This window comes from Atractosteus spatula, chromosome 8, assembly GCF_055471065.1.
Source record: "Atractosteus spatula isolate fAtrSpa1 chromosome 8, fAtrSpa1.hap1, whole genome shotgun sequence".
NCBI classification, from domain to species: domain Eukaryota; kingdom Metazoa; phylum Chordata; class Actinopteri; order Semionotiformes; family Lepisosteidae; genus Atractosteus; species Atractosteus spatula.
In genome coordinates, this window is record NC_142713.1 from 54,255,531 (window position 1) to 54,279,432 (window position 23,902).

At 55.0% G+C, this 23,902-nt stretch overlaps 1 protein-coding gene across 1 annotated transcript; it reads left to right on the forward strand.

Moving 5' to 3' along the window:
• On the forward strand, nt 1-23,809 carry tubgcp6 (tubulin gamma complex component 6). Its single transcript, XM_088924238.1, has 25 exons — nt 1-212; nt 1,566-2,409; nt 2,530-2,693; nt 3,744-3,957; nt 6,274-6,435; nt 6,828-6,949; nt 9,619-9,703; nt 9,974-10,083; nt 10,639-10,730; nt 10,878-11,017; nt 11,546-11,695; nt 11,786-11,867; nt 12,113-12,201; nt 12,478-12,593; nt 12,815-12,953; nt 13,497-13,613; nt 14,786-17,105; nt 17,898-18,065; nt 18,813-18,981; nt 20,236-20,377; nt 20,675-20,869; nt 21,000-21,132; nt 21,783-21,996; nt 22,287-22,480; nt 23,148-23,809. The coding sequence occupies exons 2-25, from the start codon at nt 1,636-1,638 to the stop codon at nt 23,237-23,239; spliced, it is 6,183 nt and encodes a 2,060-aa protein (XP_088780364.1). The 5' UTR covers nt 1-212; nt 1,566-1,635; the 3' UTR covers nt 23,240-23,809.
• Nucleotides 23,810-23,902: the final 93 nt, after the last annotated feature.

Below are 23,902 nucleotides of genomic sequence, written 5' to 3' on the forward strand. Positions count from 1 at the left end.
ATAAAGTGATCGGGACTGTGGATACAGTTGTCTGTATTAATAAATGTGTTGTTGTTTTTTTTGCCTTTCATAAAACAGCTTAGAGGCTAATGAAATGAGGTGATCAGTTAAATTATAATAGCTGTGCCCGGTCTCGTCTCAATGTTAGTCCACACTGGGACCTAGATTGGTAAAATAGTAACCAAAATCGGAGCATCGTAGCACTACAGCAGGTATGATTCAATGGGTTCCGTTACTGCATCTCAACGATTGTTCAAGTTAAGTGATTGTGATCAATGCATCGTTCATTTAACGATTTCCGCCTTCGCATTTTCGCTTCTCGGCCTTTTGGCTAAGATCGAGTGTAATGTATCGTTCATTTAGCGCAAAACATGATGTGCTGATTGATACGTTGATGTTGAGTGCCCTTGCAGTGAGTATCGGATCTTGGTAGGTATCGGTGTTCGTGCACTTGTGTCATAGATTTGTCGCTTCTTTGCGGCGCGATTTCTTAGAAATTACTAGAACAACTTTTGTGTTAACACTACAGAATTCAGGTTCAGATTTAAGCCTCCAAAAGCAAAGAATATGATTTAGCCGGCATCATCAGAATGTACTGCTGCCCGGGACAGAAAACAGCAACAGTACTCTACTTGCACGGACCTGTTGGTGCGCATACATCACCAGAGAGCATACGAGAGAATAGATACGTTTTGGGAAACCTGTGTAAATTGCCATTGTTTTCTAGTCATTATATACATTTTCCCCTCACAATCGTGTAATTGAACAAAGACGTTAAAATTATTTCCTTTGAACTCAGGAAACCCGTTTTTAAACATGCAAAGATTGTAACTTTTAGAGTGATCTTATGAAAGGCCGAGTCAGGACACATCAGGTGCCTCAGAACCGTGGGTTACAAAAATATTTGTAATGCACCCAAAGTGCAGTGTGCTTTTCAGAAACCAGTTACTGGTCACATAAGAGTTTCTGTCGTTCGTGTGTCATATTCACGCACGTGAAGGCTCTAGGCCTGATGTAGTGTATGTGTGGTGTAATTTCACAGCAGTGCAGCAAGGGAGGGCTGTATATACCATCCATTCAGATGTTTCTTCCAATTCAGGGTGACAGTGGAGCTGGAGACTGTCCCAATCGAACAGCAAGCAACAGGCACAAGGCAGGATACACCCTAGATGGGACACCAGTCCATCACAGGGCACACACAGACTCAGACACACACACTCACTCTAGGGCCGGTTTTCTCAAAAGCCAATTAACCCTCCAGCATGTCCTTAGACTGTGGGAGGAAGCTGGAGCACCCAGAGAAAGCCTGTGTGAAGACAGGGAGAACATACAAGCTCCACACAGATGGCACCCCAGAAACTGAGCCCAGGGCCAGTGGTAACTGCCCTGCCACCTGCTTTACATACCCTGCATGACTAGTGCGCTATATTGAGAAGTGATTATCCACCAGAAGCCCAGAGTCTGACGTGCTTTTTTTGAGCACCATGTAGAAACTCTGGGCGTTGGCATGCACAACAGCACCCCTGTGAACCCCGCTGGTTTAGCGCCTGTCTTTGTTTCTGCAGGTGTGTTGTGCCTGCGCTGCCCCCTGCAGGCTGGGAGTGCGTCCTGCAGCCGCGAGCGAGAGGGAGCGCCATGGCCAGCGGCTCCGGCGGCAGCTGCAGCATCACGGAGCTGCTGGGCGCCCTGTGCGACGCCCACCTGGCGGGAGGGGCGTGCAAGCCGCGCGCGTGGCGGGGGGCGGCGGGGGGCCGCGAGGCAGCGCGGCGGGCCCTGCGGCGGCGCGCCTACGGGGCCCTGCTGTCCCGCCTCTTCCGAGAGCCCCCCCCCGGCGGGGCCCCCCCGCGCCGCCGCCCCCCGCCCCCGCCCGCCACGCCCCCCCGGAACAAGGTGCTGATGCTGGCGTTCGACCTGCGCGTGGCGGGCTGCTGCCGGGAGGCCGAGCGGCTGGAGGAGCTGCTGGGGCGGCTGGCGGGGGGGCCCGGGGGGCTGGACTCCGTGCTGGAGCTGCTGGTCCAGCTGGCGGGCTCCGTGCCCCCGCCCGCCCCCTCCTACAGCCGGGACTTCATGCGGAGGGAGCGGGCCGTGCTGCGGCGCCCCCCGCTGTCCGGGTACGATAGTGCCGAGCTGTGGCGGCTGGAAGCAGAGGCCTGGGCCCTGGTGTGTGGGGAGGAGTGGGGGGCCCTGGGGGGTCTCTGCACCACCCTGGGCCTGATGGAGGCGCCCCCCGGCACGGGCACGGGCCTGCTGGCACTGGGCAGGGCGGGGGAGGGCGAGGAGCGTTATGAAAAGGAGACGCGCCTCTCGCTGTTTGGAGCCCTGCAGCACACCCGGACCTCTGACATGGAGATCCGTCTGGACCTGCCCCCGGTGCCCAGCAGCGCCGAGCTCACTGGGCTGGCCATCCGGGTGAGGGCTCCGCTGGGCACGCGGCGGCCCTGTCGTCTCGCACGCCGACGCGCGCACCGATCCGCACGCGCCGGGCGGGCTCTGTCAAACCTGTTCTCCGCTGCTCCCACCCCACCCCAGGTCCCCCCGAGTCTTGACCAGTCCGAGGACGAGGGGTTCCAGTCCGCCTCGAACCTGACACCAGATTCGCAGTCTGAGCCGAGCCCCAGCCCGGAGCCGGACGTGTGGGAGGCTCTGCGGAGTTTCGAGCCGGGCCGCCGGCGCTGCTGGGAGGGGATCGGCTGGTAAGGGGGGGGGGGGGCAAGAGGGCGCATACCCCAGTGAGGGCAGTACAGGGCAGGAGAGGGGAAGCCCTTTTGCATTGAGGGCAATGAGACTCAGACGCAGAGGAGTGTGGACAGTGAAGGAAGGGCTTTAGTGCAGCCATTTCACCCTGCAACTCCCAACTGGCAGCCCACTGCAGCTCAGCAGGTGTGAGCCTGGTCAGTACCTGGATGGGAGACTCCTGGGAAAAACTAAGGTTGCTGCTGGACGAGGTGTTAGTGGGGCCAGCAGGGGGCGCTCACCCTGAGGTCCATGTGGGTCCTAATGCCCCAGTATAGTGACGGGGACACTATACTGTAAACAGGCACCGTCCTTTGGATGAGACATAAAACTGAGGTCCTGACTCCCTGTGGTCATTAAAAATCCCGGTGAGTTTCTTGAAAAGAGTAGGGGTGTAACCCCGGTGTCCTGGCCAAATTTCCCATTGGCCCTTACCGATCATGGCCTCCTAATAATCTCTGAACTGGCTTCATCACTCTGCTCTCCTCCACACTGAGAGCTGGTGTGTGGGGAGTGTACTGGTGCACTCTGGCTATTGTCACAACATCATCCAGGTGGGGCTGCACACTGGGGGTGGTGGAGGGGAGCCCCCATTACCTGTAAAGCGCTTTGAGTGGAGTGTCCAGAAGAGCGCTATATAAGTGTAAGCAATTATTATTATTATTATTATTATTAGATGTCTATAAAGCTCTTAGCTCAAGAAGGGGATGGGGGAGATGGTGTTTGGCGCTTACAGCAGTCTGGGGAGGGAGTTAAGCACTGGGAGCTGAGACTCTGTGGGATGTTGGCGAGGGGCTGACGTGAGATCTGCTAGGTTTCAGGAGGGCCGGGGCCACTGAGTCGTGTGGGAATGTGAGAGCACAGGAGGAGGACTGCCTGGACGGACTGGAGTGGGCTAGCTGGGTTTGTAACCTGGTGCGTTCTGTAGTACACCAGGCAGTTGTTGTGATGCACATTTCTTCTGCTCACCTCTCCCACCACTCCTTCTCCCTGTCCTGTCCCCCGTCCAGCCCCCCCGGGAGGAAGGAGCTGCCCTACCTGTCGGAAGCTGGACGGGAGGCGTTCGACCAGCTGTACCGGCTGCGGGAGGGGGGTCTGCAGCTCCTGAGCACTGCGGCTGCCCCCTCGCCCTCCCCTCTGCCCCTTCACACCCAGACCCAGCTGGTCACCGACGTGCTCAATGTCCTGATCGGAGTGGCTTCCACAACCTTCCCCCTCAACCAGGTACCGTGTGTGTCTATGTTTCTCCGGGACTCTGAGGCTTGTCTGTCTCTCTCCTGGCCTCTGAGGCTTGTCTGTCTGTCTGTCTGTCTGTCTGTCTGTCTGTCTGTCTGTCTGTCTGTCTGTCTGTCTGTCTCCTGGCCTCTGAGGCTTGTCTGTCTCTCTCTCTCTCTCCTGGCCTCTGAGGCTTGTCTGTCTGTCTGTCTCTCTGTCTCTCTCCTGGCCTCTGAGGCTTGTCTGTCCGTCTGTCTCTCTCTGGGACTCTGAGGCTTGTCTGTCTGTCTGTCTGTCTCTCTGTCTCTCTCTGGGACTCTGAGGCTTGTTTGTCCGTCTGTCTCTCTGTCTCTCTCCTGGCCTCTGAGGCTTGTCTGTCTGTCTCTCTCTGTCTCTCTCCTGGCCTCTGAGGCTTGTCTGTCTGTCTGTCTCTCTGTCTCTCTCCTGGCCTCTGAGGCTTGTCTGTCTGTCTGTCTCTCTGTCTCTCTCCTGGCCTCTGAGGCTTGTCTGTCTGTCTGTCTCTCTGTCTCTCTCCTGGCCTCTGAGGCTTGTCTGTCTGTCTGTCTCTCTGTCTCTCTCCTGGCCTCTGAGGCTTGTCTGTCCGTCTGTCTCTCTGTCTCTCTCCTTGCCTCTGAGGCTTGTCTGTCCGTCTGTCTCTCTGTCTCTCTCCTGGCCTCTGAGGCTTGTCTGTCCGTCTGTCTCTCTCTGGGACTCTGAGGCTTGTCTGTCCGTCTGTCTCTCTGTCTCTCTCCTGGCCTCTGAGGCTTGTCTGTCTCTCTCCTGGCCTCTGAGGCTTGTCTGTCTGTCTCTCTGTCTCTCTCCTGGCCTCTGAGGCTTGTCTGTCTGTCTGTCTCTCTGTCTCTCTCCTGGCCTCTGAGGCTTGTCTGTCTCTCTGTCTCTCTGTCTCTCTCCTGGCCTCTGAGGCTTGTCTGTCCGTCTGTCTCTCTTTGGGACTCTGAGGCTTGTCTGTCCGTCTGTCTCTCTGTCTCTCTCCTGGGCTCTGAGGCTTATCGGTCCATCTGTCTCTCTGTCTCTCTCCTGGCCTCTGAGGCTTGTCTGTCTGTCTCTCTGTCTCTCTCCTGGCCTCTGAGGCTTGTCTGTCTGTCTCTCTGTCTCTCTCCTGGCCTCTGAGGCTTGTCTGTCTCTCTGTCTCTCTGTCTCTCTCCTGGCCTCTGAGGCTTGTCTGTCTCTCTGTCTTTCTGTCTCTCTCCTGGCCTCTGAGGCTTGTCTGTCTCTCTGTCTTTCTGTCTCTCTCCTGGCCTCTGAGGCTTGTCTGTCTGTCTCTCTGTCTCTCTCCTGGCCTCTGAGGCTTCTCTGTCTGTCTCTCTGTCTCTCTCCTGGCCTCTGAGGCTTGTCTGTCTGTCTCTCTGTCTCTCTCCTGGGCTCTGAGGCTTGTCTGTCTGTCTGTCTCTCTGTCTCTCTCCTGGCCTCTGAGGCTTGTCTGTCTGTATGTCTCTCTGTCTCTCTCCTGGCCTCTGAGGCTTGTCTGTCTCTCTGTCTCTCTCCTGGCCTCTGAGGCTTGTCTGTCTGTCTCTCTGTCTCTCTCCTGGCCTCTGAGGCTTGTCTGTCTGTCTGTCTCTCTGTCTCTCTCCTGGCCTCTGAGGCTTGTCTCTTTGTCTCTCTCCTGGCCTCTGAGGCTTGTCTGTCCGTCTGTCTCTCTGTCTCTCTCCTGGCCTCTGAGGCTTGTCTGTCTTTCTGTCTTTCTGTCTTTCTGTCTCTCTCCTGGCCTCTGAGGCTTGTTTGTCTCTCTGTCTTTCTGTCTCTCTCCTGGCTTCTGAGGCTTGTCTGTCTGTCTCTCTGTCTCTCTCCTGGCCTCTGAGGCTTGTCTGTCTCTCTGTCTTTCTGTCTCTCTCCTGGCCTCTGAGGCTTGTCTGTCTGTATGTCTCTCTGTCTCTCTCCTGGCCTCTGAGGCTTGTCTGTCTGTCTGTCTGTCTGTCTCTCTGTCTCTCTCCTGGCCTCTGAGGCTTGTCTGTCTGTTTGTCTCTCTGTCTCTCTCCTGGCCTCTGAGGCTTGTCTGTCTGTCTGTCTCTCTCTGGGACTCTGAGGCTTGTCTGTCCGTCTGTCTCTCTGTCTCTCTCCTGGCCTCTGAGGCTTGTCTGTCCGTCTGTCTCTCTGTCTCTCTGTGGGACTCTGAGGCTTGTCTGTCCGTCTGTCTCTCTGTCTCTCTCCTGGGACTCTGAGGCTTGTCTGTCTGTCTGTCTCTCTGTCTCTCTCCTGGCCTCTGAGGCTTGTCTGTCTGTCTGTCTCTCTGTCTCTCTCCTGGCCTCTGAGGCTTGTCTGTCCGTATGTCCACTCCTGACACCAGACCGTTTGCGTGTGCTGCAGGTGACGGCGCAGTTCAGCCCGTGCCCTGGCATCTGTGTGTCGGGCGTCTCTCCGGACAGCATGTCGCGGCTGCTGGGGGAGCTGGCGGAGTACGGCACGCACTACCTGTGGCTCAGCCGCTTCTGCCTGCAGGGGGCGCACAAGAGGGGACTGGTGTTCCAGGTGCGGGTCGTCTTACTCGCTTTCAAACAAAACAAAACAAAACATTCTTCTCCCCGTCCAGCAGAAAAAAAAGAAACTTCCCTTTCTTCGGACAGCAGGTTATTTATTTCAAAATGATTTAAGTACATTTTAAACAAAAATTCTAAAATACGCTATGTGTATTTGCTATACACAAATGTAACAACAGTCTTAACAATCCTCACTTGTTTTTGTTGCTTTTTAATTATTTGTTCAATTAAAAAAATTAAATTGATCGATCAGTCACAAAAATGGTTAAGTCACCTGAGATGACCTGGCCCTGGCCAGGGGCGAGTTGACTGGAAGAGCGTCTTGGAGCAGTGTCCTGACTACAAGCCCAGTAGCCGTGAGTCTCTCTTCTTGCTCCCCCCCAGGCCTTCACCGGGGCTCTGCGGCGGTACCTGCAGTATTACCGCGCCTGTGTCCTGTGCACGCCACCCACTCTCAGCCTGCTCGCCATCGGCTTCCTGTTCCGGAAGGTGGGACGGCAGCTCAGGTGGGCATGAACCTGGAGCACTGCTGCAGTCACCCCCACAGGCGGTCAGGACAGGGGCAGGACACGCTGTTCACGCGGTCAGGACAGGGGCAGGACACGCTGTTCAAGCGGTCAGGACAGGGGCAGGACACGCTGTTCACGCGGTCAGGACGGGCTGGACAGAGTGTTCATGCGGTCAGGACGGGGACAGGACAGGCTGTTCACGTGGTCAGGATGGAGGCTGGACAGACTGTTCATGCGGTCAGGACGGGGACAGGACAGGCTGTTCACGCGGTCAGGAAGAGGGCAGGACACGCTGTTGATGCGGTCAGGACGGGGGCTGGACACACTGTTCACGCGTTTTGGACGGGGGAGGACAGATTGTTCACGTGGTCAGGACGGGGGAGGACAGATTGTTCACGTGGTCAGGATGGGGGCTGGACAGGCTGTTCACGCGGTCAGGACGGGGGAGGACAGATTGTTCACGTGGTCAGGATGGGGGCTGGACAGATTGTTTACGTGGTCAGGACAGGCTGTTCATACGGTCAGGACGGGGACAGGACAGGCTGTTCACGCGGTCAGGATGGAGGCTGGACAGAGTGTTCATGCGGTCAGGACGGGGACAGGACAGGCTGTTCACGCGGTCAGGGTGGAGGCTGGACAGACTGTTCATGCGGTCAGGACGGGGACAGGACAGGCTGTTCACGTGGTCAGGATGGAGGCTGGACAGACTGTTCATGCGGTCAGGACGGGGACAGGACAGGCTGTTCACGCGGTCAGGAAGAGGGCAGGACACGCCGTTGATGCGGTCAGGACGGGGGCTGGACACACTGTTCACGCGTTTTGGACGGGGGAGGACAGATTGTTCACGTGGTCAGGACGGGGGAGGACAGATTGTTCACGTGGTCAGGACGGGGGCTGGACACGATGTTCACGTGGTCAGGACAGGGGAGGACAGATTGTTCACGTGGTCAGGACGGGGGCTGGACACGATGTTCACGTGGTCAGGACAGGGGAGGACAGATTGTTCACGTGGTCAGGACGGGGGCTGGACACGATGTTCACGTGGTCAGGACAGGGGAGGACAGATTGTTCACGTGGTCAGGATGGGGGCTGGACACGCTGTTCACGCGGTCAGGACAGGGGCAGGACACGCTGTTCACGCGGTCAGGACGGGCTGGACAGAGTGTTCATGCGGTCAGGACGGGGACAGGACAGGCTGTTCACGTGGTCAGGATGGAGGCTGGACAGACTGTTCATGCGGTCAGGACGGGGACAGGACAGGCTGTTCACGCGGTCAGGAAGAGGGCAGGACACGCTGTTGATGCGGTCAGGACGGGGGCTGGACACACTGTTCACGCGTTTTGGACGGGGGAGGACAGATTGTTCACGTGGTCAGGACGGGGGAGGACAGATTGTTCACGTGGTCAGGATGGGGGCTGGACAGGCTGTTCACGCGGTCAGGACGGGGGAGGACAGATTGTTCACGTGGTCAGGATGGGGGCTGGACAGATTGTTTACGTGGTCAGGACAGGCTGTTCATGTGGTCAGGACAGGGGCTGGACACGCTGTTAACGCGGTCAGGACGGGGGAGAACAGATTGTTCACGTGGTCAGGACGGGGGCTGGACACGATGTTCACGTGGTCAGGACGGGGGAGGACAGATTGTTCACGTGGTCAGGACGGGGGAGGACAGATTGTTCACGTGGTCAGGACGGGGGCTGGACAGATTGTTCACGTGGTCAGGACGGGGGCTGGACACGATGTTCACGTGGTCAGGACAGGGGAGGACAGATTGTTCACGTGGTCAGGACGGGGGCTGGACACGATGTTCATGTGGTCAGGACGGGGGCTGGACACGATGTTCATGTGTTCAGGACGGGGGCTGGACACGATGTTCACGTGGTCAGGACGGGGGAGGACAGATTGTTCACGTGGTCAGGACGGGGGCTGGACACGATGTTCACGTGGTCAGGACGGGGGAGGACAGATTGTTCACGTGGTCAGGACGGGGGCTGGACAGATTGTTCACGTGGTCAGGACAGGGGCTGGATAGACTGTTTATGCGGACAGGACAGATTGTTCACGCAGTCAGGACGGGGGAGGACAGATTGTTCACGCAGTCAGGACGGGGGCTGGACAGATTGTTCACGCGGTCAGGACGGGGGCAGGACACACAGGAGCAGGTAAAGGTTTATTCCGTGCCGAAGGGAAAAGAAACGCCACATTTCGGCTGAGGAGCTGAAACGCCTTAAGAAGACTCCACAGCCAAAAGTTGTGTTTCTTTTCCTTTCAGCATGTAATACGTTTACAGTAAAGGAACAAGTAAAGGTTTATTCCCTGCTGAAAAGAGAAGAAAAGAAACACAACGTTTCGGCTGTGGAGCCTTTTTCAGGTGTCACCCGACACCTGGATTCTTCGGTTTGACACCCAAAGAAGGCTTCACAGCCGAAACGTTGTTTCTTTTCTTCTCTTTTCAGCCTTTACTTGTTCCTTTGCAGCCTGCGCATGCTGACGCAGCTCCCTACTTGGACTACTGTAGTTTACAGTAGATTTGCAAGAACGATGAATGTTTTCCCCTTCCCTTCCTCTGCCTTAGCTCTCTCTCCGCCTCTTCTCGCTGTTCCTTTCTCAGTTATTCTGCCTCTCCCTGCCCGCGCCCCTGACTCTCTGCCTGTCTCCCTGTGTAGGTACCTGTCCGAGCTGTGCTGTGTGGATGGGGGTGCCGGAGGCAGTCAGGCCGTGGGCAGGAGCAGTTTGGCTTCCTTCCCTGTGGTGAGTGTCGGCCACACTTCCCAGAGCATAAAGGCATCTTTCACAGGACCAGTCCCCTCTGCGCCACACGTGCGTGACCAGGACCTTGCCAGGCACTGCTCCTCTTGCCCATGTGGCAAGAGAGCCATGATCGTGGCCCGCAGCACAGATCTGAGCCCTGGTACTTGCACTACAGCGTTGCAGACGAGCCACGTACCTGTGCTGGCTACAAGGCGTGCACGCTTGCCTGTGTGTGGTTGTGAGTGTAATCCAGTGGTCTGTGTGCTTCAGGGAGTCAAGCTGCTGTCCTACCTGTACAATGAGGCCCAGAGTAACTGCAGCAACGAGAACTACGCTGTCCTGCTGTCCCTGCTCAAGAGCAGCTCTGAGCCCTACACGCGGTGAGTTGTCCTGCCGGTTGGTCTATCTGCCATGTCATTCTGTTGTGTATCATATTGACCTGCATGTGGAAAGCTAAATCAGACTGTCCTTACTGTGCTGGTAACCGTCAATCTATCTATTTTAGAACCATGTCGTACTATTCACGGTCGCAGGCAGGGAACACCCTGGATGGGAGGCCAGTCCACTGCAGGGCACACACAGACACAGACGTGCGCATACTGAGAAACGGAGAAACACGGGGCCAATTTTCACGAAAGCTAATGAACCTATGTCTTTGGACTGTAGGAGAAAGCCGGAGCACCCGGTGAAAACCCATGCGAGCATGAGAGGGACATACAGACTCCACACAGACAGCACCCCGGGGATCGAGCCCAGGGACCCCAGCCCTGTGAGGCAGCAATGCTAACCACTGCGTCACTGTGCCACCCTTGCTTGTAAACCTCATGTCAGTGTCGGTACAGATTGTTTATGATTGCTTTGCCTTTTGCACTTCTTCCTTATGTTGTATTGAGCTGCACGACATGTGTAATCGGTCAGCATGTTGGGCTCTGCAGGTTCATCTATGACTGGGTGTACAGTGGGGTGTTCAGAGATGTGTACGGAGAGTTCATGATTCAGGTGAACGAAGACTTCCTCAGTTGTCGAGGTGAGTCTTTCCCGACCCCAAACTAAGAGAAAAATAGTTTTACTGGCTTTTAAAGTTGTGTTTATTACATTAAGAAATTGGAACACCAAAACTCGTTTCACTGTACCTGCTCAGATGTTCCCGATCTCTCTCCCTCTGTCTGTGCAGACAAGCAGTTCTGGACGCAGGGCTACACTCTGATCTCGCAGGATGTGGAGGAGTGTGTTCCGGTCTTCCTGAGACACATTGCCAATGACATTTATGTCTGTGGCAAGACCATCAATCTGCTGAAGATCTGCTGCCCCCAGGTATGCACCCGGCCGCTGGCAGGACTGGTACCTGAACACGTACCCACAGCACCTGGAACCGATCCTGAGCGGCGCCCTATCCCACTAGCATCGTGCTCTCTGACTCACATCCCGATCCCCAGAAATACGGCACGTGGGAGCCCTGAGTTAGTCGTGGCAGTGTCTTCTGCAGTGCAGTCTCCACTCTGTCCTTCTGCACGCTGACTTGCTGTTCCAGACCTGTGATCTGTGATGTAAAAGTGATCAACACACAGTACAGTGTGTTGAATTCAGAATTCAGTTCAGCCCTGCACTCTGCCCCTCTACCTGGCTAGCACGTACCTCTGGTCCTGTGTGTTTGTTGTTCTGTGCTTGTGCTGTTGTGCTGTATTGTGCATGATGGTGGGCTGCCACTATCACTATTGTTGACTGTTTTGTAAGGTCCCGGGCACCTTGTGCAGTGTTGTCTTTCGCACTGTGCGCATCCCCAGAGAACGGTATGATGACAGATGAACTCCTCTCTCGCTCTGTGTCTCTTCTGCTCTGCAGCACTACATCTGCTGGTCGGAGCTGCCGATGCCGCGGATCGCCGTCACCTTCTCCCTGCAGGAGGTGGAGGAGGTGGAGCGGGACTGCGCCGTGTACCGCGGGCGCATGGAGAGGATCGCGCGCCACTGTGCCACGAGCAGGGAGGAGAAGGTGCGTCGCCCGCTCGGATGCGCGCGGGAGTCTGCCTTCAGGCCGGCGGGGGTCTGGCGCACGCGTTAATCTCTTTCCCTCTCTGGCCAGGCCTTGCGCACGGAACAGGCCCGCCAGGAGCTGATCAGCCAGGTCAGGGAGTCTGCAGCCAGAACACTAGAGAGCATCCGAGGTGAGAGCGCGAGAGACCGTGCTCGGGGCGGACACAGAAGAGTGCCGCACCCTTATCGCACCTGCATGCTCTGCTCGTGGTATGAACACCACCCCCTGCTCGTTTCTCAAGTAGCTTCATGCATGTGCAGAGGAAAGCAGCAGATACTCTGTACACAACACCGAGAACCTCTTCTTTTCCCAGCTGCGCCTGAGACATCCGTCCTCCCTGCTTTTCGTAATCCCTCCCCCCCTTTCTCCGCGCAGGGCGGCAGGTGTCCCAGCGGCTGGCGGAAGAGGCGAGGAAGAGGGAGCGATTCGAGGAGATGAAGCAGCAGCTGGAGCAGGACCGGGAGGTGCGGGGGGGGGGGGGAGAGGGGAGAGGAGGGTCTGCAGCTCGGGAGAGATGCCCAAGGCACCGAGCGGCACAGTGTGGGGGAGACGGATAAGTGGCTTAATGGATCAATTCTAAAAATATCAAGCGCTATGATTGTACAATACGATCAGGAAATGGGTGCGGCTAAGGAGACTGCTCTGTTCTGGTCAGCTGCGGGGGGGGGGGGGGGGGAGTCTGCTTGGCAGTACCCAGTTTCTCTGTCGTTGGCCCTTACTCCCCTGCTCTTTGCTGGCAGTGGCGCAGCGAGGCGCGCAGAAGGGAGCAGGAGGACGATTTTGGCTTCGCCCGGGAGCTGAGGGACCGCGAGCGCAGGCTGCAGGCCCTGGAGGAGCAGCTGGAGCGCCAGGCCAGGTGAGGGCCACGGGGGCATTGCTCTCACCCGGAGAGTCTGCCCCTGCCATCAGGGCTTCGGTGACGCTCTGTGGGCCAGTGGGGCCAGTGGGGCCAGTGGACCTGTGGGTCTCTGCAGAGGGTCTTCTGTTGACTGCGCTTGGGTCAATGTCTGAAACAAAAGCCCACTGCTTCTCTGTGGGTGTCGAGCAGCTGGCGTGACTGTGTGTGCACGTGTGTAGGAAGGAGCTGGTGGAGCAGTACAGCCGGCTGTCGGAGGAGGCCGCGCGTCGGGAGCAGCGGGCACTGTGGAGGGCACACAGGCTGCGGCTGGACTCAGCCAGGGCCCAGTTCCTGGAGGAGGACCACAGGCACACGCAGGTGAGACAGGCGCTCGGGCAGTGCTGTCAGCCACTGCTGAGAACTGTAGCGTAAAGCTCTGATGTGCATCAGAATGTGAAAGTGCAGGGTGTGTGGCACAGTTGCTGCATTTGCATGTATCGGTCTATCCATTTTCTTACTGCTTTATCCAGTACAGGGGCACGGGTTAGCTGGAGCCTACTGCAGAACGGCAGGATACACCTCGGATGGGACGCCTGTCCATCACAGGCTACACACAGACACAGATGCACATGCATGCACTCACACCAGGACCAATTTTGCAGAAGCCCATTAACCTACCAGTGTGTGTTTGGACTGTGGGAGGAAACCAGAGCACCTGTAGAAAACCCACTTGAACATGCGGAGAACATGCAAACTCCACGCAGACAGGACCCTAGGAATTTTGCCCAGGGTCCCAGGACTGCAAGGCAGCAATGCTAACCATTGTGGCACCATGAGGCCCATTTAACACATACATATAGTTGTGCTATAAAAAATGTTGCGTGGTTTTACAATGCTTTACACCCCATCTGTCTCCCCTAGGCTCTACTACAGCAGTTTCCACTAGGACAGGGCAGACCTCTGCTGGACATCCTCCCCAAGACACAGCTCCTGACCCACAGAGCAGCCCAGAGTGAGCAGCAGCCCTCCCAGACAGAGGTAGGCAATGTAACAGCACATCTAGATTCAGCCAAGTGCCGAATACGAAGAACTAAGAAAGTTTGCAGACAGAGGGAGGCCGCTTGTATAGTAGTTTAGTAGCTAAGTGAAACTAAAATGCCATCTAAACTTTTGTACCAAGAGTGTGGGCCAGATAACAGTCCCATGAAACTTCTAGATTAAATTATTGCTATTGAACGAGTTGCCATTCGCTCACTGAATTTAGATCCTTATTCACACGAGCATATTTACTGTTGGATCATTTTGTTAAGTAATTAATTCATATACAACCTATGTCTTTGTGTAATGTGTTTAATAAGGTTATATTCCTATTGTAAGACTTTAATTAAGATCTAGGTTTGTTTTAGATCTATAATATATGAGAATATGGGCCAATTTATGGCCACAAGCCTTTTCTTTGCCCTGTAGATTTATTTTCCTAATTATAGCAGGACGTAAGTTGTTACCATACTGTAGGTCAGTAAATGTCATGGAGTTCTGGATTTTTTCCACTTAAGATGATTTTTTTCCTGTTTTCCTGTAATGTGCGCATACATTACCTTTGATTTCTGTCGCTTTTAATCTGAGAATCAGTAGGAGGTTCACAAGGTACTGGAAACAAAACTGTTAACAAGAGATTTAAATAATGCAAGATTGTTTTATTCTGAATATCCATCTATTGTTCCTTTTGATTAATCAGCTTCCATGCAGAAATGGCCTCCTTGCGATTGACAGGTACTTGACCGTGTGGAAAATAGGGAGTTAGGGTTCCACAGTCTGTATTACTCTCTTCAACTAACCTAACTTGCAGATTTCTCCCTTAAAATTACAAATACAATACCATGAATTATAATTCAACATGAAGGAAAACATCTCATTAATAATAAAGTAGGATATTATTTACCTTGAACCCTCAGGCTTAAAAATTGAAAAATAATTGGATTACTTTAAGAGAGCACCAGAATCACACGTATGTGCTAATGAGAGAAATACACCCAGATGGTAATTAATTAATTAATTAGGGTTGGTAGTTAATATGGAAACTGCGTATGAGGGAAATCTGTGTTTAGCAACCCCACTGTTCGCGAGTGAAACCTGTGCTTATTTGAAAATCGGGCTTTTTTCGCAAATCCTTCAGTCTGAAAAGTTTGTGATGCCCTGCGTCCCTCTAGGCACCTCTTCTCCCAGGGCAAGGCGACCAGGACCAGAGAGAGCAGAGGCTGCCAGGCAGTGAGAGCCAGGATACGGACACCTCTCCCGAGACGCCAGGTGCTCCTGCACCCTCCTCCTCCCCAGCCGCCCCCCTGCCATCCCTGGGAGGCGAACCCCTGATCTCGGAAGAGCTGGACCTCGACGACTTCCTCCCCAGAGCGCGCCCCGCCCAGGACAGCGGCCACAGCCGGGACCACACCCTGGACGCGGCTCTCCTGCATATCGAGTCTGACCTTCTGGACGGTGCTGCTGTTGGCCCTGCCCCAGTCCAGGATTATGATTTCAGCAGCCCCTTCAGCTTGTTACAGGCCGAGGAGACGCCTCGCTGGGGGAGCCCCAACCTGGGGCAGGGGGAGACCAACAGGGAGCAAGCCCTGTGCCCACCCAGGCCCCATATTTACGGCCACCCCTCTACGGCCCATATCCGGGTGGGGGAAAATGTGTCTGAAGTGGAGGAGGTGCTGCTGAGGCCCAGTACCCATGGCCAGCCCTCCGACTCCAGCATCCCCTTGGGGCAGTACGCCTCGGAGGTGGGGCTACCGCGTCCCCAGCGGAGTTCTCATGGTCATCCCTCCCAGGCCTCCGTGCAGCTCGGGGAGCAGAGCCAGGGACCTGGAGCCGCGACGGATCAGAGGGAGCGTCGAGCACGGCTCAGCCAGGGGCTGCTGGCTTCTGACGGGACCGTCGGTCCAGACGTCCGCACGGGAGCAGCCAGCCCAGAGTCCGCGCAGCCAGTTCACGGCAGAGAGGAGCCGTTGGAAGAGGGCGCGTCCAGACCCAGTGAGAGTTCGACACCCCTAGCCAACAGAGAGGGCAGCAGCCATGGACGTGAGGCTCGCCAGGGTAGGAAGCCTCTGGATCCACAGCTCTGTGCACTGGGGTTGTCCAAGGAGGAGCCGGTTGATCCTGAGCCAGGGGATCATGAGTCGGTCACAGGGGCTGTTCGTACTCCCGAGGGTCGGCAGCCCATTCCACACGCTTCCCGTGCCGATGTGAAACTGGATGGCAAAGTCTCGGAAGAGAAGAGCATTGACCCTCGGCACAGCTCTCGTGAGGATGCCTCTGATGCCAACAGCAAGGCTGGTCGTATCCCGGCCGTAGATATCCATGACCACCCCTCCAGTGCCCATTTTAAGGTTGGGGCATTCGTGCTGGAACAAGAGCCCCAGCCCCCCGCGCCCAGCGTCTACGGCCACGTTTCAGACGCCAGCATCACAGTGGGGCAGCACGTCTCTGAGGTCGTTGCTCCGATACCGGCGGCAAATTGTCACGGCCATTCCTCCGACGCCAGTATTAAAGTCGGGGGGTTTGTGTCAGAAGTGGCGCAGCCCCGCCCGCGTTGGAACAAGCACGGCCACGCCACGGATGCCAGGATCAAAGTGGGGGGGTATGTGTCAGAGGAGGAGCCCCCCAGGCCGAAGCCCAGCGCTCACGGGCACGCCTCGGACACCAGCCTGCAGGTGGGGTGTGTGGTCTCGGGCACGGAGCCATCCTTACCCGCCCCCCAGCCCCACGGGCACGCCTCGGACACCAGCCTGCAGGTGGGGTGTGTGGTCTCGGGCACGGAGCCATCCTTACCCGCCCCCCAGCCCCACGGGCACGCCTCGGACACCAGCCTGCAGGTGGGGTGTGTGGTCTCGGGCACGGAGCCATCCTTACCCGCCCCCCAGCCCCACGGGCACGCCTCGGACTCCAGCCTGCAGGTGGGGTGTGTGGTCTCGGGCACGGAGCCATCCTTACCCGCCCCCCAGCCCCACGGGCACGCCTCGGACACCAGCCTGCAGGTGGGGTGTGTGGTCTCGGGCACGGAGCCATCCTTACCCGCCCCCCAGCCCCACGGGCACGCCTCGGACTCCAGCCTTCTGGTGGGGTGTGTGGTCTCGGGCACGGAGCCATCCTTACCCGCCCCCCAGCCCCACGGGCACGCCTCGGACACCAGCCTGCAGGTGGGGTGTGTGGTCTCGGGCACGGAGCCATCCTTACCCGCCCCCCAGCCCCACGGGCACGCCTCGGACACCAGCCTGCAGGTGGGGTGTGTGGTCTCGGGCACGGAGCCATCCTTACCCGCCCCCCAGCCCCACGGGCACGCCTCGGACTCCAGCATCAGGGTGGGGCAGAATGTGGCAGAGGCCCCCCCTGCTCCCAGGCCACGCTGGAGCGTTCACGGCCATGCCTCCCAGTCCCACTTCAGACTGGGAGGACTGGTGTCAACTCTGCAGCCCCCCCAGCCCCCCCCGGGCATGCTGACTGCAGGGAACGGGCAGAGGGGCATCGTGCAGGGTAAGAGTACCTCCTACACACACGGCCATGCAGGCCTGTACACTGGGGGTGTTGCACCCCATTCCTGCAGTTCTTCTCAAGCGTTTCTGGGCTCAAAAGAACATTTAATCCTTTTCAAGGTCTTTTAAACCTGATGTTTAAAGAGGTGCTCTGGATGGAAGATACAACCATTACAAATCTTCTCAGGGCTGGATAGAGATGTTCACTGTCTCTAGTAAATGAAATGAGCAGAAAGTAATCACGAGGGGTTTTGTGTGAAATGAAAGCCCTTAACCCCAGCTGCTCCAGGGGCGCTGTACAATGGCGGACCCTGCGCTCTGACCCCAAGCTTCTCTCCCTGTCTCTGTGTCTGTGTCTCATGGAGAGCAGGCTGGGGTATGCGAAAAGATGGATTTCCTAATGCAAGAAATTGTATATGGCCAATAAAGTGATCTTATCTTACATCACTGAGAAATGGTCATTTTAAAGCTCCAGCCAACACCCTGTCAAAGTTTGTTTGGTAAGACTAGTTTGCCTTTTGTTTTCTTACAGTGCTATGACTGTAGGAGAACACATGTAAACTTGTGCGTTTTCCTTACTTCTTTGTATTGAGATCAGTGGGTGCTAAGAAAGAAGAAGAGGAGAAAGCACAGTGCTTGAACTTTGTGAGCTAGTCAGCAGAGTAAGTAAATGAAGTGCCTAACTAAGACGTGTAGGCGACTGCACCCTGAGTTGCGCGGCGGTTCTGTGTTTCCCAGTGCCTGTGCAGTGTGGCTCTGTGTTGGGATATACTGTATGTGTCTGTACCTGCAGGCCCTGTGGGGAAGGAGGAAGCTGGAGCTCACAGTAACACAGAGCAGGATGAGGCCCCAGTACAGTGCACAGAGGGCTCTCCAGGGTGGAGCAGTGAGCAGGAATACCTCCTGTCCCTCGCAGCCCAGTATGAGGTGGAGCAGTACCAGGACAACTACAGTCTCCTGAGTGAGTACCGTTCTACCCACACCTATTCTGTGCCTATCGCAGGTCACCTTTAGAGAGCACTGTCGCTGTCTGTGTGCTGGGGGAGGCAGTAAAGATATCCCACCTTAAAAAGCACAGTTATATGAACAAGAACAGAGCTTTTAAGAATGTGCTTAGCTTTGAATCAGAAAAGGGTTGATATGGGAAGAACTGTGCAGACTGAAATATATGTATCCTTGAGAAGGAAAGAGTTGCCCTCCCAGATTTATTCAAACTGTTCCAATTTGGTGTTGCCAAAATGTAGAAAATGGGGGAATGATCGAGCGGATTGACCATTAAGTAAAATAATCATCCTTCCCAGCTTGTAAAGATTCTGCTAGGGTGGAGGAGAGCCCTGTTTTCTGTTTGTGCTGGAGGAAAGCTAGAGGGCTGTTTCGTCGTCTCCCGGGGCCCCCTAGTGGTGACCAGCCATAGAGAAGGAGGCGAGGAATTATCCGCTGTGCCACATGACCCACAAGCAGTATAGCAAGAACATCTGAACGTATTCCAGCAAGTGCAGAGCCTCAGGTGACAAGAGCGCCCCCCGCCCCACACTCATGATGCACATCCCAGCCGGCGTTTCTGTGCGGCTCGGACTCTAGCCCCTGGGGCTGGAGCGAGGGAGACGTGGTCCGTGCCAGAGCTGGTCCGCGCGTTTCCGTCCAATAGCGGAGCACAGCACAGGGCCGTAGCCTCCTGTGTCAACGCCGCTGTCCCCCTCCCCTCCAGTGGCCGCTCCAGACATGCAGCTGCTCCAGCAGGTGACCCGAGGGGCCCACAGCCTGCCGCCGGACCCCTCCCTGCGCCGGGCCACGGACACCACGGCCGTGCAGCTCAGCGAGCTGGTGTCCCTGCCGGTGCTGATGAAGCACTCCGTCACCGCGCCCCTCATCACGCAGTGAGTCCTGCCTTTCAGACACCCCTGGCTCTCTGAGGATCTGTCTGAGTCCGTGGTCCGGTATCTGTCTCGCCTCGTCTTCTTCTCTTTGTCCTTATGTCATATTTCAAAAGCAAAATACACCGATTCCATCACACGTAGACGAATGCATTAAGGGAAGTGAACGCTCCGGATTATCCTTCTTGTAATATAAATATTAATAGCTTTCTTGCTATAAAATGAGCAGAGCTCTCTCTCTGCTAAAATTGTGTGCAATCTTTTATCTTGTGTCTCATTGACAACTATTTCTCTCTCTCCGCTACTGCGACTCGCATTCTTTTTTCAATTCAAAGAGCCTCATTGGCATGGATGATGAACTCGAGTTGCCAAAGCAATAACAAATAGTAAATGTTTACAAATTTTTAGGATAGTGACGGGATATTGAGGCCCACTGTCTGCTCCTCAGGCTGGGACAGGAGATCACACACTGTTTTATTATTATTGAGAGACAGGCTCACTGTCTGCTCCTCAGGCTGGGACAGGAGATCACACAGTGTATTGTTATTATTGAGAGACAGGCTCACTGTCTGTTCCTCAGGCTGGGACAGGAGATCACACACTGTTTTATTATTATTGAGAGACAGGCTCACTGTCTGTTCCTCAGGCTGGGACAGGAGGTCACACGTTGTATTATTATTATTGAGAGACAGGCTCACTGTCTGTTCCTCAGGCTGGGACAGGAGATCACACACTGTATTATTATTATTGAGAGACAGGCTCACTGTCTGTTCCTCAGGCTGGGACAGGAGATCACATACTGGGCTGCAGCTCAGTTGAGCTTCCTCATTCCTCCGCTAGTAGAATTGGAAGCTGTTCTGATTCTGGAAGGAGTGGGAATTCTGGGATTTAATTTCTTAAATTGGCATAGAAGGTTTCTCTAATCTCTTAGAGAGTATTTCATATAGTGTAATTGAAACTGTATCTCTGTCTGTGCTTCTTCCTGCTGGCAGCCTGTCCTCTCTGGGCAGCCAGGCCTGCCTGTGTCCAGTTCCTATGGTCTGGCTGTGGTCACTGACCCTGTCCTCTCTGGGTAGCCATACTATCTCTGTTTCTTCCTCTCTGATTGTCTGTGTTTATTGCAGAACTTATTCTGTGTAACTCTCCCCGTGTAACTCTCTGGATCTCTCTCCCCCTGATTCACTGAGTCCCTTTTGGCTCTGTGTGGCTCAGTGCTGTAACCCGGCTCTCACTGTTCCCCGTCCTCCCTGCTCCCAGCGTCTCCCTGGTGAACAAGGCTGTGGTGGACTACTTCTTCGTGGAGCTCGAGGTGGAGCGGCACTTCGAGGCCCTGCGGCACTTCCTGCTGATGGAGGACGGGGAGTTTGCCCAGTCCCTGAGCGACCTGCTGTTTGAGAAAGTGAGTGGGGCGTCTCGGGGCCCGCTGGTGAAGATCCCGAGCCAGGTGGTGCCGGGATGAGAGGACTGAGTTGAGAAAACTGACAGTGCGTCTTGGTTTTTCTGCAAGGATGACCTAAGGCGCGGGTCGTGTTTGGTTTTCAGAGGTGCGGACTTGAAGCTGGCTGTATGGCAAAGGGTTTTCTCTGAATGATGGTTATGTGCTGCGCTTGCTTTATCAGTAGTAAAGGTGTGGCCATGCCTGTAGAGTACCGTTTCTCTCTTACACCCACTCTTCCTCTGCCGCTTGTCCTTACAGCTTGGCAGTGGCCAGACCCCAGGGGAGCTCTTGACCCCCTTTGTGCTGAACTCCATCTTGACCCGGGCTCTGCAGTTCAGTCTCCATGGCGACAGTCCGCTGGCGGCCAACTTCACCTTTGCCTTGCGCTTCCTGCCGGAGACCTTCCACCCCCATGCCCCTGACGCGCTGGGCTGCCTGGAGCTGCGCTACAAGGTGGGGGAGCGGAGGCTCAGACAGGCGGAGCCACAGGCAGCCGCGCGGCGCGGCGCGGCGCGGCTCCGGTCCCCTCTTGCCCTCGCTGAAGCGGCCTCTCTCTCTCTCTCTCTCTCTCTTGGTCCCGCAGGTGGACTGGCCGTTGAACATCATCATCACCGACAGCTGCATGAGCAAGTACAACCGTCTCTTCTCCTTCCTGCTGCAGCTGAAGCACATGGTCTGGACGCTGCGCGATGTCTGGTTCCACCTGAAGAGGGCAGGTCAGCGCTGCAGCCGCTGTCACGGCGGGAGGGGAAATGTGTAGCATAGAAATAAATAATCAATAATCCTCTTATCGCTCTTCTGGACACTCCACTCAAAGCGCTTTACAGGTAATGGGGGCTCCCCTCCACCACCACCACCAGTGTGCAGCCCCACCTGGAGGATTCAATGGCAGCCTAAGTACGCCAGAACGCTCACCACACACCAGCTCTCAGTGGGGAGGAGAACAGAGTAATGAAGCCAGTTCACAGATGGGGATTATTTGGAGGCCATGACTGGTAAAGGTCGGACATAATATTTGGACAGGACCTCGGACAGGACCTCGGAATTAATACCCCGACTCTTTTCGAGAAACACCCTGGGTTTTTAATGACCACTGGGAGTCAGGACCTCGGTTTAACATCTCATCATAAGCATGGTGCCTTTCCTACAGTATAGTGTCCCCGTCACTATACTGGGGCATTAGGACCCATACAGACTGCAGGGTGAGCGCCCCCTGCTGGCCCCACTAATACCTCTTCCAGCAGCAATCTGGAGGCCCCCCTCCAGATTCACACTGGCTGATCTTCAGCGGGCTGCCTGCTGTGAGCCGCTGGCAGTCCCATCTTTGATCTCTCCGTATCTCTCTCGTTCCTCCACTCTCTCCCAGCTCTGGTGAAGGGGGCGGGCCGCTCGGGGCAGTTCCGCCAGCTGCAGCTGTATCGCCACGAGATGCAGCACTTCGTGAAGGTGATCCAGGGCTACATCGCCAACCAGATCCTGCAGGTGTCCTGGAGCGAGTTCTCCCAGCGGCTGGGCAGTGTCAGCGACCTGGACGCCATCCACCGCACGCACGCCGACTACCTCAACAGAGCCATCTTCAGGTGGGAGGACCATCAAGTCTGATGATGTGATTGCACAGCCTTGAGAAGAATTTAAGCACCCCTACTTATGTCGTAATTTCCATGTTGGTCTATTCCCACTTTGCATGTGCACTTGGCCTGTTTTAGGTGCCTCTTGGAATCATCTGTAAGCATGAAAATCGGTCTCTTTCAGGTCGTCTCTTGGAGTATCTTGTAAAGCAGAGAGGTAACTCAAATGACTAAGCCTCACCTGTTTAACACTTTTCTTTCCTCTGTCCTTGTCTCCCCTCTCTCCTATTTTCTTCTCTCAGGGGCCTGCTGACAGAGAAGGCTGCCCCTGTGATGAACATAATCCACAGCATCTTCAGCCTGATCCTGAAATTCCGCACCCAGCTCATCGCACAGCCCTGGGGCTGCCAGCAGGGGGAGGCAGAGCACCCCAATTTCGTGGCCATGCAGCACTCGTACCGCACCTTCAAATACTACTCCCACTTCCTCTTCAAAGGTACAGTCCCCCCGTGCCACAGGAGAGCTGGGCATTGCGCGTGCAGTCTTCTGCCGCCAAGACGAGCTGGCGGTGGCCTGCTCAACACGGGCACTGGAACGCTTTCTGCCAGCAGGTCCAAAACAAGGGGTGACCCGAGTGGTAGAGTGAGGGAGTCAAGTGCAGAAAATGTTTAGAAATGCTGGGGAGGCAGAGATGGATTTTTGTTGATTGCAGGATCCTAGGAGTCCAGGATGATGAAATAGATTTTTGCATTTTCAGATTCTGCCTATTTGTGTAAAAGGCAAAGTGTATTACACACCCAATAAAGCCAAGTGAAAACTGCAGTGAACACTGATATTCTCTTTTCATGTTAGTGAGCTGCGTGCAGGCAGGGTGTCACAGAAAGCGATAATGGGCTTGAAGCACTGCTGCACCTACTCTATTAAACTATCAGCATCTTCATACCCAGCGTCCCAGATCCAGGCCAGGGATTTTGGCATTGTAAAAGGTCCAGGATCCCAGGATTTGTTTCCACATGAATACGGCTGTTCTATAATGCCAGCTTTTGTGGGTATAGATACCTGCAGTTTAGTACTAGTATTCCAGGGGCGCAGTGCCTCTGAATTGCACTGCGTTATGAAGCAGTGGGGAGTACTCAGTGCATCCTATGTCTGCTTTTCAACAGTGGTCACCAAGCTGGTGAACAGGGGTTACCAGCCCCATCTGGAGGACTTTCTTCTGCGCATCAACTTCAACAACTACTACAAGGACTCCTGAGGAACTCCTGAGACGGGGCAAAGTTCGTTCTTTACCAGGGACTCACTTGGAGCTGCAGGCTGGTCACATTGGCCAGTCTTATTGACGGAGAGTGGATCTGCTGTCCATTTCACAGCAGAAGTGGTACTGTGGTTCACACAGCGCATCACCAGACATAATGTCCTGACTTTAAATATTGTATTATAGTTTAATAGTACAGTATATACTTATAAAATATATATATGTATATGCCAGAATACAGTCCCTAAACTCACATGTGGCCAGCTTAAGAAATTGCACTCCTCAGTTACTGTAGTGTAAAGCAGCAGAAGACTGTCTTCAGCACTGTCTCTTACCATTGTATTGATGAAGTGCACTTTTATGTTTCCATTTGTGTCTGCTAATGAAATCGCTAGTTTTCTAGTCTGCTAAACAATGACTGGTTTTCATAATTACTCATTTTTTAAAGACGATCCCTACAGCTTATTGGTTAGATGCGTCATGGCCTGGTCCAGGAAGCTCAGCCCTTGTTTGTGTGATACAGCACTACTGTAAAGTGAGATGATCCAATAAAGAGTTTATTTGGCGTAACTGTCTTTGAGAGCCGATAGTTGGCAGTGTGTCTTCATCACTGTACTTCAGATGTCCCTCATTAAAAAAAGAACAAAGGTATAGGGTGCAGAT

Coding starts and splice junctions, on each gene's coding strand:
- tubgcp6 (XM_088924238.1), top strand. CDS start 1,636: ATGGCCAGCGGCTCCGGCGGCAGCTGCAGCATCACGGAGCTGCTGGGC. Junction 13,614..14,785: donor AGCAGCCCTCCCAGACAGAG/GTAGGCAATGTA, acceptor GCGTCCCTCTAG/GCACCTCTTCTCCCAGGGCA. Junction 21,997..22,286: donor CTCAACAGAGCCATCTTCAG/GTGGGAGGACCA, acceptor TTCTTCTCTCAG/GGGCCTGCTGACAGAGAAGG.